At 36.8% G+C, this 16,641-nt stretch overlaps 1 protein-coding gene across 1 annotated transcript in view; it reads right to left on the bottom strand.

The window, feature by feature from the left end:
* The window catches only part of RPAP2 (RNA polymerase II associated protein 2), a 33,443-nt gene that overhangs the window by 16,258 nt on the left and 544 nt on the right, over positions 1-16,641 (bottom strand). The window contains exons 2-11 of the mRNA XM_030953978.1: positions 16,239-16,284; positions 15,398-15,512; positions 14,622-14,720; positions 13,513-13,578; positions 12,204-12,292; positions 10,402-10,437; positions 8,602-9,538; positions 8,194-8,288; positions 6,380-6,460; positions 230-298 (exon numbers count right to left, since the gene is read on the bottom strand). Of these exons, the coding sequence (XP_030809838.1) occupies positions 230-298; positions 6,380-6,460; positions 8,194-8,288; positions 8,602-9,538; positions 10,402-10,437; positions 12,204-12,292; positions 13,513-13,578; positions 14,622-14,720; positions 15,398-15,512; positions 16,239-16,284 (1,633 nt within the window). The remainder of the gene's footprint in view (positions 1-229; positions 299-6,379; positions 6,461-8,193; positions 8,289-8,601; positions 9,539-10,401; positions 10,438-12,203; positions 12,293-13,512; positions 13,579-14,621; positions 14,721-15,397; positions 15,513-16,238; positions 16,285-16,641) is intronic.

Raw genomic sequence — 16,641 nt, 5'->3', positions numbered from 1 at the left:
CTCTTCCTTTTTCTTAACATAAATTTGTCTATTGATAACATTTGATGCAATGGGGAGGATTCTGTTTTGTCAAGAAAATTTTGTTCATTTGCATGAAAGAAATATTTCTGTTGATTCCACAGTTAGTTCCATGAAATCTTTCTTTTCTTTTACCTGAAAATTACATCTTGTTCCAATAGGCTAATAAGATATTTGCACATAAGAATATTTGACATTTAGGGGTACTTACACAGATAACAAAACAATAGCAATGAGAGTCCATTCAGGCATTTTGTGAATAATATTTCTGTTTGTTAACCTGAAAAACAATTTTTAAAAAGTCAGTACATTTAAAAACAAAAGTAAGCAGATTTTAACAGCTGAATTTTAAGTCTACCATTAATACACTGAGTTATAAAGAAGCAATTACAGCTGTATCTGAGCAATTCACCAGCTCTTAAGCTTCTGTCATCTTCTAATGGATGAATTGCAGAATTGTCAATGTCCCCTTTTTTATATGAAAGTGGGATGGGAAGACTGAACAGAAGCTATTTCTTTTAAGTTGCTCACAAACAGTCCTGGCTGCTGTGAGGGCCCAGCTCTCACTCAAACCCCTGGGAAATTCTCCAGAACTGACATGAGTTTCTGAGAAGATGGACCTTTTACACTTAGTTTCCCTCCTGCTGGCTTCAGATCCAGATTTGCTGTAAAAGCTGATGTGGACACAGACTGAATTTTATAAGGTGGCAGTGACAATTCTCTGATGAGTCTTGTTTTTAAAATGGAAATCCAGAATTCTAACTTATGCAATGGGAGCCAGAGCAAATATAAGAGCCATATAAATATAAATGAAGGGTGAATAAAGAACGACATAGGTGTTCAAGTAAAGTGCTGCTGCACTGGATACCAGCTGACCCCTTTGGCTGAACTGCCTAAAAAACTGGATCTGCTTCAAGTCAAGTACTAATCTCTCTTAAAACAATTCATCTGTGAATTGCTGTCTCAATTTAGGCATGACCCTTGGTATTCAAAACAAGCAAAAAGTCACAGTCAAAAATGAAGCTGTGGCTAAGCAGGCAGTCAAAAGAGCCAGCAGAATTAATTGTATTCAGGACGATGGCACCATCCAACAGATCAACTGAGGGGCAAGTGCCTCCCTATGTTTGCGTCCTTCTTGCTTTCAGTTTCCCTCCCACGACCTTGTACAAATTCAGATCCAGAATGAAGATACCCTGTCACTCATACGCACTCCTACAGGCACTGGTGAGGATGGTTCATTTCCAGTAACCTCCTATCTGGCAACAAATTCAAATCCAGGGTTTTCTTCCTCAGTAAGATTACTTAAAAAATTACTTTTGGCAAGTTAACCAAAAAAACCAAAAATAAAAGACTAAAATTTGAGAAAGCAGAACTATTTGTAGCTGTCATTGTTAAAATTCAAATTCTAATAAGTAATTCCCTAAAATTATATTCAAAATGGTCATTAAAATGTAGTTATCAGTAAGATCATCTATAGTATTGGTCTGCATTTCTCTATTTCAGAAAGATATTAAAACTTAATAAAATAAATTTGTAATGATCAAAGCAATATTATCCCATTTTTATCCTCAAATCTTCAAGTCTTCAAACCAAAATAAGATATTGAAGCAATAATTACTCAAGTAGTGTCTCAACAATCTGAGTTTTGTTCAGTTATGAAAGGAAAACCAGTGTTTTGCACTACATACAAAGGAATTGTCACATCAAACCAGAACCAAGAATTCTGGCAAATACTGATTATATTTGTTATTAAAAGGTTCATTTTAGCAATTATTATTTGAAATAGCTAATGGATTTAGCTGGCAACAAATTTTGTACCTGGTAAACTGTTACATTTTTCTGGCTACAGAATAAGAGACAAAACAAAGGCTGAACATCTTGACTCAACACTGATGACAGTGATAAACACTACCAAGAAATGCCTGATGGAATCATCTTGACAGGCAATTCATATGTAACATTCCAGTTAATCTGTTATGATGAGACATAATGAAAGAGACAGCTCCAAGCCACCTGGGGAAACTCTGTCAAATAGAGAAAGCAGCTTTATTTCAATGCTTTACAAGGAGTTATTATTGATTAGAGCACAGGAAGGTGTCATTCTTGTACACAAACTGAGAGATGCAGTTATTTGTGTCAATTAACTCTTATTCAATGTTAGTATTGATTGGCAAGGTCTGAACACTAGTCATTGCCATCAATATGCTATTTCTGAAAGAGGCAGTCAAAAGACACAGATAAGCAGCAGGACACAGCAGTATGGATCTGCTGATGTACTGCAGTCACTGCACTGCATGAACAGTCATGCTTCTGCAACTGAGTAACCTCTCAGTACAGCACCTGTCCTAAAACACTTGTGCAGCTGGAAAAAAAAACATTTCAGAGAGATCAGAGTAAAGCAAGCAACCTACAGGTGTGAAGCCTTAAATAATAAGGAACAGTGAAGGGCAGTCACTTTAAAACAAGCTCTGTGTCAACACCAAGGCCTCTGAAGAGCAAAGCTTTCTGAAAACAGGGAACTGCAGGGTGTCTGTAGAAATGGTTCATTAATTCTTGGTCTTGCCTCTAGCCAAAACTGTTACTTCAGAACAATCCATGAAAAAGGTCACTAGATTTCTATCCTAAAAATATAATGTGGAAATGTTAAAACTGTACAAAACTTTGCGTGTGTGATTTTAGTTTTGCAGTGAAATCTTTTCTTTTAAAGTGTTTGGCCAAATTCTCCCTCACCTACCTAGAGAAAGAAAACAATATGCAACTTCCCAAAATGGAATGTGCCCACTTTCTTGGCCTGTGCAGGGCAGGATACACAAGCTAGGAAAGTTGGAAGATCCCAAATAGCTGTGTGGGTTGCTCAGTTGCTGGTTTGTGGGTCTTGTGGTTCCCTCCAGCAGGACACGCTGGGGCCACCCAGCAGGACCCATGTGGTTTTCACACTGTGAGGGAGCCCGAGTGAGCACCTGGATCCAAGGGGCAGAAACTTCCAGGATAAAGGACTAAAGAGGAAGATGCATAAAAATTCCATCTCAAATGACCTCCTGATAACTGACTAGTGCCAAGTCTGCAAAGCAAGGGAACTCCAATGGGGAAATTTTAGGAATCCAGAGTAAATAAAACAGTAAACCCAGCACTTTTGCAAATGCAGCAGCCTCTCCTTCCTACATCCAGATTCCCAGGTAGGGGCATACATAGCTGCAGTTCAAGGATCTGTCCATTCTGCAAATCTGCAAACTGACTTCATGGCATTAGGATGCAAAGCTGTGATGTTAGGGGATCTCAGCTACCTGGTTTTTTCCAAAACTTGTATGAAGATGAGTGAAGTTTAACTAACTAGGGCAGTACAGGCAAATACTGATGCATATATTGTTTTTCTTTAAGTTTCAATTAGACCAATTTAACCATAAAAGACCTCCTGGAAAACAGCAACATATTTACATACTGTAATATAATTTAGTTTGATGACAAGCAGCAAAAATAAGTTGCTATTTAACTTTGGGCTTCTTTTGAAAGAAGTCTAATTACTTGAGAAAATATCATTAACATCCTGATACTCCCCTATTTCCGCACAGAACTTTGTCTATGACCAAATACCACTGATTGACTTGAAACCCAGAACTTAAAATTCCACTTAACAAGGGTACTAGGTAGAACAGGTATAAATAAGTGTATATAGCAGATAACATATATTCGGGATACATACTTAAAAGCTAAAAGACTGTCTTGGACACATGAGAAAACCAAGTTGTAACAAAGAGTCTTGAACACATCTCACATCTCATTCATTGGTAGAGTTCAATGTCAATGATAAGCTCCATAATGGGAATTAAAATACTTGCAACCATAAAATACAGATGGAATCCTGTTTTCAAAATGAAGTATTATGCCTTAAAAAACCCAGCCACACATTCAAAATCATTTATCCTCAATTTATATATAGGAAGCTAATTTTCTCTTGATCTTTTAACAAAGTGCCCTTACACACTCTGGAGAATTATTTGACATCTCAGTTTTCGTAACAAAAGCTTACAGGCACTGAGGGACTTTGTTTGGGAAGAGCTCTAACCATTCTAAAATGTCTCCTGAGATCTCTCTAGTGTGTTTCTTAGCAGTGGTGATTGAATAAATGCTGCCCAAAGGAGGCTGAACTGCAAGTGTTCCTTTAAAAACCAATGGAGCTGAAAATCGTTGTTGCTTAGTTCACCACATGCTCTTTTACCCTTCTTCAGCTAAGCTCTACTACAGCCATGTGTTTTACCTACTACCCTTTTTGGCACGCTCTTCAGCCTGAAATATCTTCAGTGCAAGAAGCAGGAAAGAGCAGCAGCATTTATCAGTGCTCCTCCATTGTCATTAAGCATTTGCACCACATTAACAAAGTAACATGTGAATTTCTATACCCTGTAAATACAAATATAATTTAAAATTTATCCCACGTCTCCCTGCCAAAGCATTCAATCCAAAACTTAAGAGACTACTAATATTCAATAAACTTAAACCTACGTACCAAACTGGAGATTCAAGTCTATGCCTTCATCTTAATATCCATGAGCTAGCTCTTGTGTACCAACAGACACTTCCACATCAGTAATGCAAGACAGAAAAAGGGCCCAAAGGTTTTTATTTATTCTTCCCTATTTCCTGTATTTTTGTATTATTTTGCTATCAGTGACAAAAAAAACCCTTCATTTATTTTGAGATATATATTATATTAAGGCTTTTAAAATTCTTGTATAGTGCCCACAAATGTCTTTAACCACCTCCACCCAGGATCCTGAATTTCTAAGCAGCTGATCTGGAATCCTCACAGTAAGAGAACCCCAAGAAGTTGCTACCATTACCTTCAACTTACATCCTAACAAAAATGACACAAAAAATAAACTCACAAAGTGTTATCTAAGAGATCAAAATAGATTAGGGGACACCTTTAAATTATGATGAACTACTGCTGCATGAACCAGGAATTGGGTTAAAGTCCAAATGAATTTGATTTGGTTCTATTCTGTAAACCCACAAGTGTGTCTGTATATCCATACATATATATGTATGTGTTTTAGAAGTCTACTTTGGTTTCAAGTCTCATTTGATATAAACCACTGAAAATTTTATATTCATGCCCCATTGTCTCTGAATAGCAAAAGTAATTTAAAACAGAAGCTGTTTTTGAGAACCTCCAGGCCTTCTTAGATAACCAATCATTAAAAAGTAGTTTGAAAGACGCCAAAAGTAGTTTCTCCACTTTTACCAATCCATAAGCTAAAGTAACTATTAAGCACTTAAACTGCAAAGCAACAAAACTATTTTAAGACACAAAGACCTTACTCAAACAACAGCTATCTATACACTATATGCACTGTTTTCAGTGGTGTTGTTAAAATAAAAGGCAAGTCAGAACTTAAAAGACTGCAATCACAGAAACAAATTCAAATAGTATCAATGCTTTTATTTAAAAGAGATCATGCACAGTTACCAGAAAGGAAGAGAGAATCTTCCACAGTAAGAAATCTTGCAGAGACACATCTGTGTTTTAGTGGCGTCCTTCCAGACATGGGGTAAATTGTAAGAAATTGGGTAGAGCTGGGTTTCTATTCACCAAAGCCCAGATTCCTTGTGGCAAATGCTACATGAATGAGTTCTGGAAAATTTACATGTAAACCTCATGCAGATTGAGGATGTGTGAGCAATGTTTCAAGAGTGACAATGACCACACAGTTAACAACTGCTATTGCTCTTTTCTGACAATACTTGAGGATGAAGGACACAATCTAGGTCCAGGCTATGAGAGTTGTCTCCCAAAGAAAACCTAAGAATGCTCAGAGAAGTTACCATTCTGTTTTCCCTCCTTCTTTATCTCACTGTTTCCAAACACTGTCTTTAGTCCTACTGGCTGACCTGTGGTGATGAAAAGTACCCACTAAATCTTCTTCCCTTTGAAATCAGGAACACGACAGATCCAACTGACTGTCTCTAGAACTTAGTGGCAAAAATTATTAATCAGATTAAAGCCATTTAGCCCAGCTGCAGAGGGCTAGAGCAAAAGAAAGGGACAGATCTCAGAAACTCACACTTAATAGGAGGTGACGAGGTAGCAGAACCTTTAAAAGACTCACCAGCATCCTCCAGAGACCACTGGCCTAGTTTTTAAAAATCTACAAATACTCCTGGTGACCTAGCCACTGTCAGGAGCAGGGAAAGGGCTGACTTGTTGGTCCACAGGGAATGGGACATTACCTACATGAACACGCAGCAAGAGAAGGGCAGATCTGCAATAGGACCCTCCTCTCTGTGCCCAAATCACAAATCATTCAACAGCATGTTTAATTCATCCATTTATAAAAATCTCTAAGTAAAGACCAATACTCACCGGAAAGTTTTGACAAGATTTTTTAGCTCTGTGTAAACATCACCTGAAGCAATCTGAAGAGGGCCCAAAACTGCAGATAATCTAGAAGGCAAAAGACACTAGTCAATATACATTTTCCTCTCTTTCTCATTTCTTCTGAAGTAGGACTTCCACCAAAGCTTATCAAGGTTGGTAAAAAGGAAAAGAGATTGACTTCTGTGCAGCAGATCAGGCCTATAGTTTTCAGTTCAGCTCTCTCTGTGCTCTGGTTGGGCCAACATCTTCACTTCACAACCACTTGTTTTTAAAAATAAGAAGCTCTAGTTCTGTGTGAATGTGAAGATTTAAATATAATTCTACATACATATACTTACTACTTTCACCTGTCAGTTCTGAAAAAGTATTTTTACAATTATGGGGATTAGAACTACAGGCCTTATAAATTTTTGAAGGTTTATATTTACTTGGCTCAAAAATAACACTACAAAAGGAAGCTGCATGTCTAAATGGGGTATTCACACATAATATACCTGCTAACCTCAGACTCACACAGATGCAACAAAAATGTCAGTCTACTGTGAGCTTGGCAGATGAAATCTAGATGATAGTTACCAGAGAATTTCAAAAGAAAGAAAAAGACAGGTTTCCTCCTTACTTATCTGTGCATAAAAAGGATAAAGCACACAAACTGCACATACTCTTTAACTAGTTGTCAGGATTCCCAAATGATGGAAATAACATCTTTTGTTTTTCACATTTAGGATTAAACTTTTGCCTCTATTTACTTGTTAAATAATTAAAATTCTTTTGTATTTGAATATCCAGTGATTTGCATTTATATGCACATAACACACTGCATTGATGTTCTGGAAGACTGCATATTTTACAAAAAACTGAACACAGGGTTCTTATGATGCTGGGCATATTCACTGCTTTATCACAATGAAAATTATCTCTTGATTGTAACAGAACAACTGCATCAGCTCAGGAAATTTAAAACAATCGACATTTACAGACAAGACACTTGGGGGATGGTTTGATTCCATGTTTGTGGCCTATCCACACATAGTGCAGGTAGAGAAAAACAGAAAGGATTTCCCTTTTATTTTGGCAGGGATGGGGTGGGGGGGTGTTGGTTGTAAGGCTTTAAGTGAAAAAAAAAGGCTTCTGCAAAACCTAGTTTGGCCAGGTAACACAAACTACAATGACAGAAAAGTAAATACCCCAACCTAAAACAACAGAATCATGACCTTCAAACACATTTATCTGCACTGCCTTGACAGTATTTTCAAGGTCCTCCCAACTTTGACAGATTCATAATTCGAACAGCTACATCAGAAATGCCTTAATCTCTTTTGTGTGACTCCAAAGCCCTTTTACGTATGTGAAGAAGGTCTGATGTTTGCAAAGTTTTAAGATGCAATTGTGAGGGCCTTTAGTGGTTGGAGCTAGGGGCATACTGATACCAGCCATCCAAACACACATTAGAAACTCTCTTTGTACCACCTATCTTAAACAATTACAAGCATTTGTTAACAAGTAACAGTATGCTTAATGTACAAGACAAATAGTTGAACTCCTCTCAATCAATTTCAAGTTTTTCAGTCTAAACTTGAGCATTTGGTACCTACAGACTGTGCAAACTGGGACTTACAACTGGACTACAGCTGAGTGCTGCAGAAATAAGTAAGTCCTTTAGGGCAATAATGGGCTTCAGTATTGACTAGGGCCACCTAGAAAGAGCCAGGCCCATCCTTGGATGTGTTTGTTACTTAAAACAATGATGAACAAGCACCAACTTCAGACTGACATTCACCAAAGTAAACGATACTTACGCTTTTCTCAGTTTCTCAAGGACAATTCGCTTCCTAATCTGCATTTGTGCATTTGAATCAACAAGTGGGAAGGTGAGATCTTCCTGTTGATCATCCTGTATTAGACAAGAAACTTTAACAGCCATAACCTAGTGTTTAACTGAAGTCAGTACATCAAAAAAGTCACAGATAATCAATAAATATTTAAACATTAAATAACTCTTATCTCTGAAAAAAACAACCCCAAACTCCTTTTTAATGGGCAGACACTTGCATAATCTGATGCAACATACAGTATACAGCAAACGGAATTTTCTCTTTCTCCATGAGAGCTACTTATCCACTTATGACAGCAGAAACAAAGTACTAATTCTTTGAAGGTCTATTCAGGCTTCATACAGCCTCCACACTGTTACAGCAGACACTTACTCTGTCTTTGCTGGGATGTTCCCCTGCTTGTGCTTGTGTGGCTGCTTCCTCAGCCAAGACGCACCTTCCTTTATAAAACTCTTTTACTCGGAGTTCTAGGAGCTCTGTTTCTTCTTTTAACTTTTCATAACTAGGCACAGGCTTAACTACTCCACCTGAGCCTGTGAAAGGTAAAGAGTAGTTCAAACTGTTTTCAGACTCCCCTACAGCAACAGTGCTGAGATCATCAGGCGTATCTAAGTCATCCTCATCAAGTTCTTCAGCCTCCTGGCTGACAGATGCTATGCACTCTGATGAACACAAAGAAGTATAGTTTGGGCCATAGAGAAATTTTAAAGTTTCCTCAGTTCTCCATTCCATAAGTGTTTGCCTAAGCACTTCTAGTAAACTGCCTTTGGAATTAACTGGATGGCTCAGTTCAGGGTTTTTATGTTCTGCTGACTTAGCTAATGTTCTTTTAAGATGTTCTGCTCCTCTTTTGCTCACACCTAGAAAAACTATCTGTGACCCATACTTATTTTCAAAGATTTCTGAAGCACTTGATTTCCCAGGAGCAGTATTGTCAGAAGGTGGTGCAGTTACTTCATTTTGAACAGAGCAAGCGTGTCTTTCTTCCTGAGTGTCTAATTTACAATGAGAGAGTTGTTCAGTGGCTTCTACCACATCTGCATCTTCAGTTTTAGGGCTGGCGTGGACTTTCTGAGCAGGCTTCTTTTTGAGGATGCTTTTTCTGTGCAATTGCTGTGCAAAATTGGCTGAACTTGACTGACTTCCTGGTAGGACAGAGGAAATAAATTCTTGTTCAGTATCAGTACTGCTGTCACTGGCTATGTCATGAGAACCAGATTCACATGGATCTGAAGATATCCTAGGATTTTCAATGTCAGATGCTTTAATTACTTCATCACGTAGTTTCACCTCTTCTCCAGACTGTCCACTACAATAGAAAACACAAATCATCAGTGAAATAAGAAATGGCTTTTATCTGCAATAGCTTCTCATTCTCATGAAAGAATGATAAACAAAGCATTTTCCCCCTTATAGCAGAAGTGGAATTTTTTGCTTTAAGAATCATGTGCTCTTCTAAAAGTCTTCTTGAACTCTAAGAGCTGTACTATTCTACAATCAAAATGACAAGCATAGAGACTATTTAGAGAAGTGAGTTCTCAGCTCATTGTTGGTAGTTAGAAAAGAACAGTATAAACCAGATATTATTAAAGACAGCAGAACAATGTCAGACTTAGCATCATGAATAGTGCAATTTTAAAATGAAGACAGGCATGCTAACATATACAGGAATATAGTACCCTTAAAGCAGGGGGACAGCTGAGGTGTTTCAGCATATATAGGTTTGCCACCTAATGGCAACGCATTGCTAAAGAAAACAAACAGAAAGTGCACAATGCACAGTGAGGTACAGCGAGATGACAGAATAGCGTGATTTCATTTTCGCTCATATAGACCTTTTGGATTAAGAAGTACAGAAGCTTTCATCACATATAATTGGCACAAATTTCTTTATAAAGAATAGATGGCATAAAATATTCAAAGTACAAACAGTGTATTTGTTTCAGATTTCAACAGGCTCAATTAAGACACACAATCCAAGAGCAGCTGTACACTAAATCATACAGATCAAATATGCTGGGTTAGAATCACAAAGGAAAAAAACCTTTGCATAGGTTCTAGCAAGGTCTTTTTTATAACACAACAAATCAAAGATTCCCTTTGCATCTGCTATGATGCTAAAATTTCTAGCTATAAGTGCATCTAACAACAAAAAAAAATTGTTCAGTGTACCTCCATCTCTCCTTCAGCAGCTCTATGTCTGGTGGTCTGGAAAAAGAAAACCGAATGAACATTTTCCAGCTAAATCTATTCTCTTGAAATACACATAAATACAAACACAGTTGAGTTTGGAAGGGATATCTGAGGATCTTCCAGTCCAACACCCTCTGTTCAAAGCAGATCACCCTTTGGTCTCTTCTTCAAACAAGTGAACATGCCAAGATCCTCATAGATCATAAGGTTCTTACACTAAAGACAATTCTGGGCTATTTAAAGGAAAATGTTCCAATTAATGTAAAAATATGAATATTCATAATATTTTTACTTATTTAAAATTTTACTTTGTTAAAAATTAGGCTGTCAAGTTATATATTTTTTAAAAGAAAATGGTTTTCAAAGGTTTCCAGAAACTAAAAATATTACTAAACAAATTCTTATGAGTTTCTTTCCAAAGCCCTACTTGCAATTAATCTACTTCAGTTATGAGGCAGCCTATCAGTCCTATTCCTCTTATCCAATACCAAATGTTAAAAATCTAATGTATCCTGTGACTGAAATAAAACCTCTTAAACAGGCACTAAATGCAAGTCAGTGTACTAACACCTTTCAGTATATAAAAGACCCTGCAGGAAAGCTGCACCACGCATATCAAATAAACTGAATTTGGAAACTAAAAGTGATAATATAGAGTGATTTAAATTATTAGCTCCATATAATTTTCTTTGGAGTTTTAAGTGGAGGCTGTAGTCTTTTCTGTCAAAGGAATTTCAACTATTCTACCGCATCAGTGTGGGCACATGTATGTGATTGTGCAAAGAGGTGTAGCTAGCCAAGAACTATCTGGGAGTTTGTTAGTTTGTTTTTTTGAAAATACCGCCTCCCTACCACCCAGAATAAATAATTAACTATGTCAGGAATAAAAGAACTATACATTTTTTATGTGAAGAATAAAGGGAGATTTTAGAAACACTTTTCTTGAAGACAGCAAAACATTACCTCAAAAGCACTGGTAAACTTCAACATTCAATGAAGAGTCTAGTTTTACCTACTAGAACACCTCAGATCTGATGAGGCTGCTCTAAAGGTCTTTTCTCATTGATCGTATATTTCATATGACACATATAACTCCAGCTGGTTTCTTTTGTTGAAAGCCAGGGACTATGAGAAGTAGCATCTTGGAGAATGAAAGCTGAGTAAATTTGCTGAACATTCTCTATGCCAGTCTTTGTTGTTCAACAGTGACACCCATTGGCTCCACTGATTATTTGCAAGCCCGTGTTTCCTAAAATGAGAACATGGACTGCATACACTGTTCTAAAATGTGTATTGCAGGAAGAACAAGACACGGGCAATCAGAAATTTAGATTGGATAAAAAACTCTTCATGTTATAGACTGCTTCCAGATGCAAGCATTCACTGTCTAAGCTTAAGATGAATGCCAAGTGCTGTGCTAAAATTAGAAAATCTCTTGTAACAGAGTAAGATTATTCCAACCTGTTTGTAAAAATTCAATCCCAGTCAGTCAATTTTAAAGTTAATAGGAGTTAGCTATTATTTCTGACTAGACTGCCCTCTAAACTAACATGGTCACATCTTCTAAGTAAATGAGAGTAGTACTGAACCATGCCAATTTCTGTAATCCATACAGCTACAACACTTTTGAAACAAACACCATGCTAAGCTAACATGTTAACATCAACTACCTCTGCTTCAGCCAAATCATTTTGATGTGCTGCAGCTCTTAATTACCACTGCAGATGCAGAGAGAAATAATATTCTCAAAAGGTGCAATGAATGTGTAAGATTATACTTACTTTTCTTCTTCTCTCATCCACACTGGACTTTTGGAAATTTGAGCTTCAAAATATTTAGATGCTCTATAGCAAAAGTTGCTGCAAAAGCACTGGCAATGAGAGAAAGCAAAAAAACACGACTAAGGCCAACTTTAATACACAGAAAGGTACAAAAGTAATTTCTTTTAATGTCTGTAAAATTAAGTACCAATACATGTTTCTTTTCAAGCCTATGACCAGGTTTTTAGTTCACCTGAGAAACCCAATCTATCAAATAGGTCTAACCCATTCCACACAAGCCACATTTAGCTGCTTCTTTCCTCCCCATTTTTCTGCTTTCTGCACTTTTATTACACACTGAGAAGCAAACCATTGTTGGATTCTATATAACAATAATTTTTTTAAACCCCAACAAACCAAACTCTTCAAAGAGGAACCCATAACCCAATATGCTGTTCATACAGTTTGAAAGACATGCACTAAAACTCAGATGTCTAATAAAAATTTTGGTTAGCAACAGAACCTGCTATTTTGCAATACTTAGAACACCTAAAAATTTGCAGCATCTTTGAAAAATAGATTTGCAAACTTGCATCACAAGGGAAGAACACAAATCATCGCACTTCTTGTTGGAGTCTTGTCTGATTGCTCATGAAAGCAATTCCTAAAATTTTGTGTACCCCAGAGTTTTAATCAGAAGAAAGGAATGCATACTAGTGACACTGAAGAAATGTGTTCTGTAACTGGAAACATTTATGTTACAATTTAGTGTCTAGGTGCCTGTAGGCGATTGTGTATCCTGTGAAATGGCAAAGATGACTTTTATGCAACCACCTGTGAATATGCTTCCAGAAACATTTTGTGAAGAGTTAGGTTTTATGTTGAGAAGTCCTCAAAAAAGAAACCTAAATGTTCCCCAAAAAAGAACACTAAGGGATATGTTAAGATGTAACTTGTGCTACATTACTGCAAACTTCAGTGATTGAAAAGGATGTGCACTTTGACCCTACTAAAGCTCACTGACTATGCTGGAGCAAAATAAAGAACACTTCTTCACAAATGCCTTTAACAGATCAGCTGTGCCACATTCAAACAGCTATCCAAGTAAAACTTTCCATCTTATATTTAAACTTAGAAAACCATGTATTTTGTCTCAAAGATATCATCTAGGAAGTGAAATGAATAAAAATTTCAACAGTTTGTGAAAATTATTTTCATAAAAACCAAACATATTTGCCTCTGAATCAAGCCACTGTATGAATGCTGTTACAAAATGCATTTCTGATGTTGCCACCATTAACACATTCTAGAAATACACTTCTTACCATACCTTTCTTTCAGTGATATCATAAACTCTGTTCGTTTTTGTTGAAATTCTGTACTTCTGCTTTGGCACCTAAAATAATATAGTTTCATCAGCAACACTGTCAGTTCCACCATGAGTACAGAGAAAACTTCATTCTTAATTCATATATTTGGGTATGTGCAATATATTCCATTTAACTGAACTGCAGACTACAACCACCTTTTCTCTCAATTCTTCTGATGTTGCACCTTCTCAGATGTAAGAATGGCACTTTAATCATACACATCTCACTAATCAATAAAAGGCAGCTCCACAGCTGTAAGAAAACCAGTGCTGAACATAAAACAAGGGAGCTGCCGTGGCAGAAGCTTTCCTCATGTGTAAGTGCTGAGCAATTATAGACAGGTCCTTCCTTAATCCAGATCTATTTATATGCATGTGAGACTGAACTGTCAGACCCCCACAACCACCCAGACAAACCCAGAGGAACTTAAGCAAACTGTAGTAGTTTTGAAATGAACATCCAAGGAAAGAGATGAAGTCCAAACCAGTAAATTGTTTTGTACATGAGTAGAATGTCTTCAGATAAGCACATGTAGCACTGGTATGACATCACAGGTTATCTAACTGACCTCTGAGTTCTGCTTAAGCTCTCACACATCACACCTAAAGAGGGGTGAGTTTCATATTGCCACAGATGACATACGTTTTCATAGCACATATATATGCATTCACATAATAATATCCCTGCACTGTATTGCTTTCTCACTTCAATCCTTCTCATAGACATCTGTTGCTACACTGACAGAACAAGACTTCCAAGTTTTTCCATTCACAAAGGAAGGCCATGAAGCCACTACTCGTTCATCTTTATCCCTGTCAGAACAGATATACACATTGTGATTGTGATCATACAGTAACTGATTCTGTCATACAAGAACTGCTGTCTACTGATCAAATTTCACCTTTCACTTCGGAAGGATTATACTGAAATGGAATTATATAATGCCTGGCTCCTTACTTGACAGTAATCTGTGCTTAATATTCTAAGTTTAAAATTAAAATGAAACTGCAAGAGAATAAAAATTGTGAAAAGATTCCTTTGATAACAGCATTAAAGAAAAGCAACTTACATTTTCCAGTTTATTCTGACATAGAGGATAACCACACAGTTTGATGATAGACCGCTCATCAACAACATCTTTATAGTGAGATGGAGTAATACATTTTCCCTAAAATAGCAAGAAAATAGTTCAACAATAGATACTGGAAAACTTGCCAGTTTTGTACTCAAAACATCTCTTAAGCATATAAATATCTAAAATTTTATAACAGTTATCCATTAAGTTCAATAAACAACACTGAGAACCTACCCAGTATAAAAGGTAAAAGGGTAAAGAGAGAGCAGACCTGGGCATTTCTTTTTTACATATACAAAAAACCTTCAGAGTTTTGCCTCTAGTGTGGCACTTATTTCTGTAATTTTCCTCTATTTACATGTTTTGTACACCTATTAATCAGCCTATTTACAACCTTAACAAGAATAATCATCATACCATTCCAGCAAAACTCTGCTGCCAGGTAACTGTGGTGCTTTATAGAGACTTTGTGTAAATTTACTGACGGTATGATGTGAACCTAAATTTTTACAGTTCATCTATCAGTCCAGAACTACAGAGGTATAAACAAAGGCTGCGAGAAAAGAGTGAGGATTTATTAATGTACACAGTCCTGCAAAACTAGAGCATGTTTTCACTGCAGAACCCTTAAAAATATGGAAACTGTTGCCAGAGCTGGTAAAAGAGGGAATCAATGGTTTGGCTATTTTAAACTGCAGCAAATTGTTCCAAAACCTTTTTTTAAGTATCACACAAAGATACAAAACAGTATAAAAACTTGCAACACCTACACAATTTAGAAGGAACTCTTCAGTAATGTCCTCTTCCAGGAGCTGCTCAACAATAGACAATGCTTTTTTCTCACATTCAATCTTGTGTCTCAGTGCAGCCTCCAGAGCTGCTTTCCTGTAACAGAACAGACACTGAATGATACAGAGGGCAGATTTCCATAAACAATTTTCTAATCGTATTTTTATCTTTTTTTCTGAAATACAGCTTATATTTTTCTGTATCACACCATGTTGGCCAAACAAGCAACAAGTAACTGGACTAGTAATTCTGTTACAACTACAAAGGGTTACATATTTTATATTGGTTTGCTTTATTTGCTGGTCAAGAAAAGTATTGACTCTTACTATATTGCAATACACTCCCAAATTTTCTTGCAAGAGGGAAATCCAGAACTGGCTGGACAAAGAACCTGGAACAATTCATGGACTGTTGTCAGGAAAACAGAAACTGTGTAAGACATGAAGAATGGGAATAAAAAACCAACTAGGACATGACTGTGAGGTTACAAAGTAAAGGTAGGAACAAAATGAACAAATGCCGCCTCCTGAGTGTTTTTTGACGTAAATAATTATAAATAGCAAGTATGTAAAGAAGTTAAGACAGCAAAAAGCAAGCACTGCAGACTAAAGAAATACAATTTTGGATGTTGGATTACAAACTTTTAGTATATGACACAATGCTCAGATGTGCATGCTGTTAGAAGTGACACAGCATCACTCCAAACATGTCCTACGTGATGTTGATTTACTGAAGTGATTTACTGAAGTTCATCATGGTGCTGTAATTTCAAAATGAGGCAAAACAACACAAATATCACACACTGTTCCTCAGAAATTATACCTTTGAGCAGCATCTTCATTTTTCTGAGCAGCTGAATGCTTATTTCCTAGAAATCAAATATACAAATATAGAAATTAGTGTACTTTCTTAACAGTGGAAGATGTTAGAACCTGAAAAATCTTAAAACCTCTAAACTGCAAGCACAACCAAGATAATTTCTTAGTAATTATTATTGCTTTTGATGGCTGTGATTTCAGTAAGCTGGTATGCAGCAACCGGTTAGATACACTTTTTAAAGTGTGAAAACAGACAGGCCCAACTCGTCTCATACTCTCATTCACCATGTTCTGCATACAAAATAAAAGGCAAAAAATCTGATAATAATTTTGTGCCCGCCACACCCCAGTATCTCTTTACCCGGCTGGCGAAGCCCAGAGCTGCCCCACCGCAGGGCTTTGCTCCG

Source organism: Camarhynchus parvulus, chromosome 8 (assembly GCF_901933205.1).
Source record: "Camarhynchus parvulus chromosome 8, STF_HiC, whole genome shotgun sequence".
Classification (NCBI taxonomy): Eukaryota; Metazoa; Chordata; class Aves; order Passeriformes; family Thraupidae; genus Camarhynchus; species Camarhynchus parvulus.
This window is presented reverse-complemented; position numbering and strand designations above follow the sequence as displayed.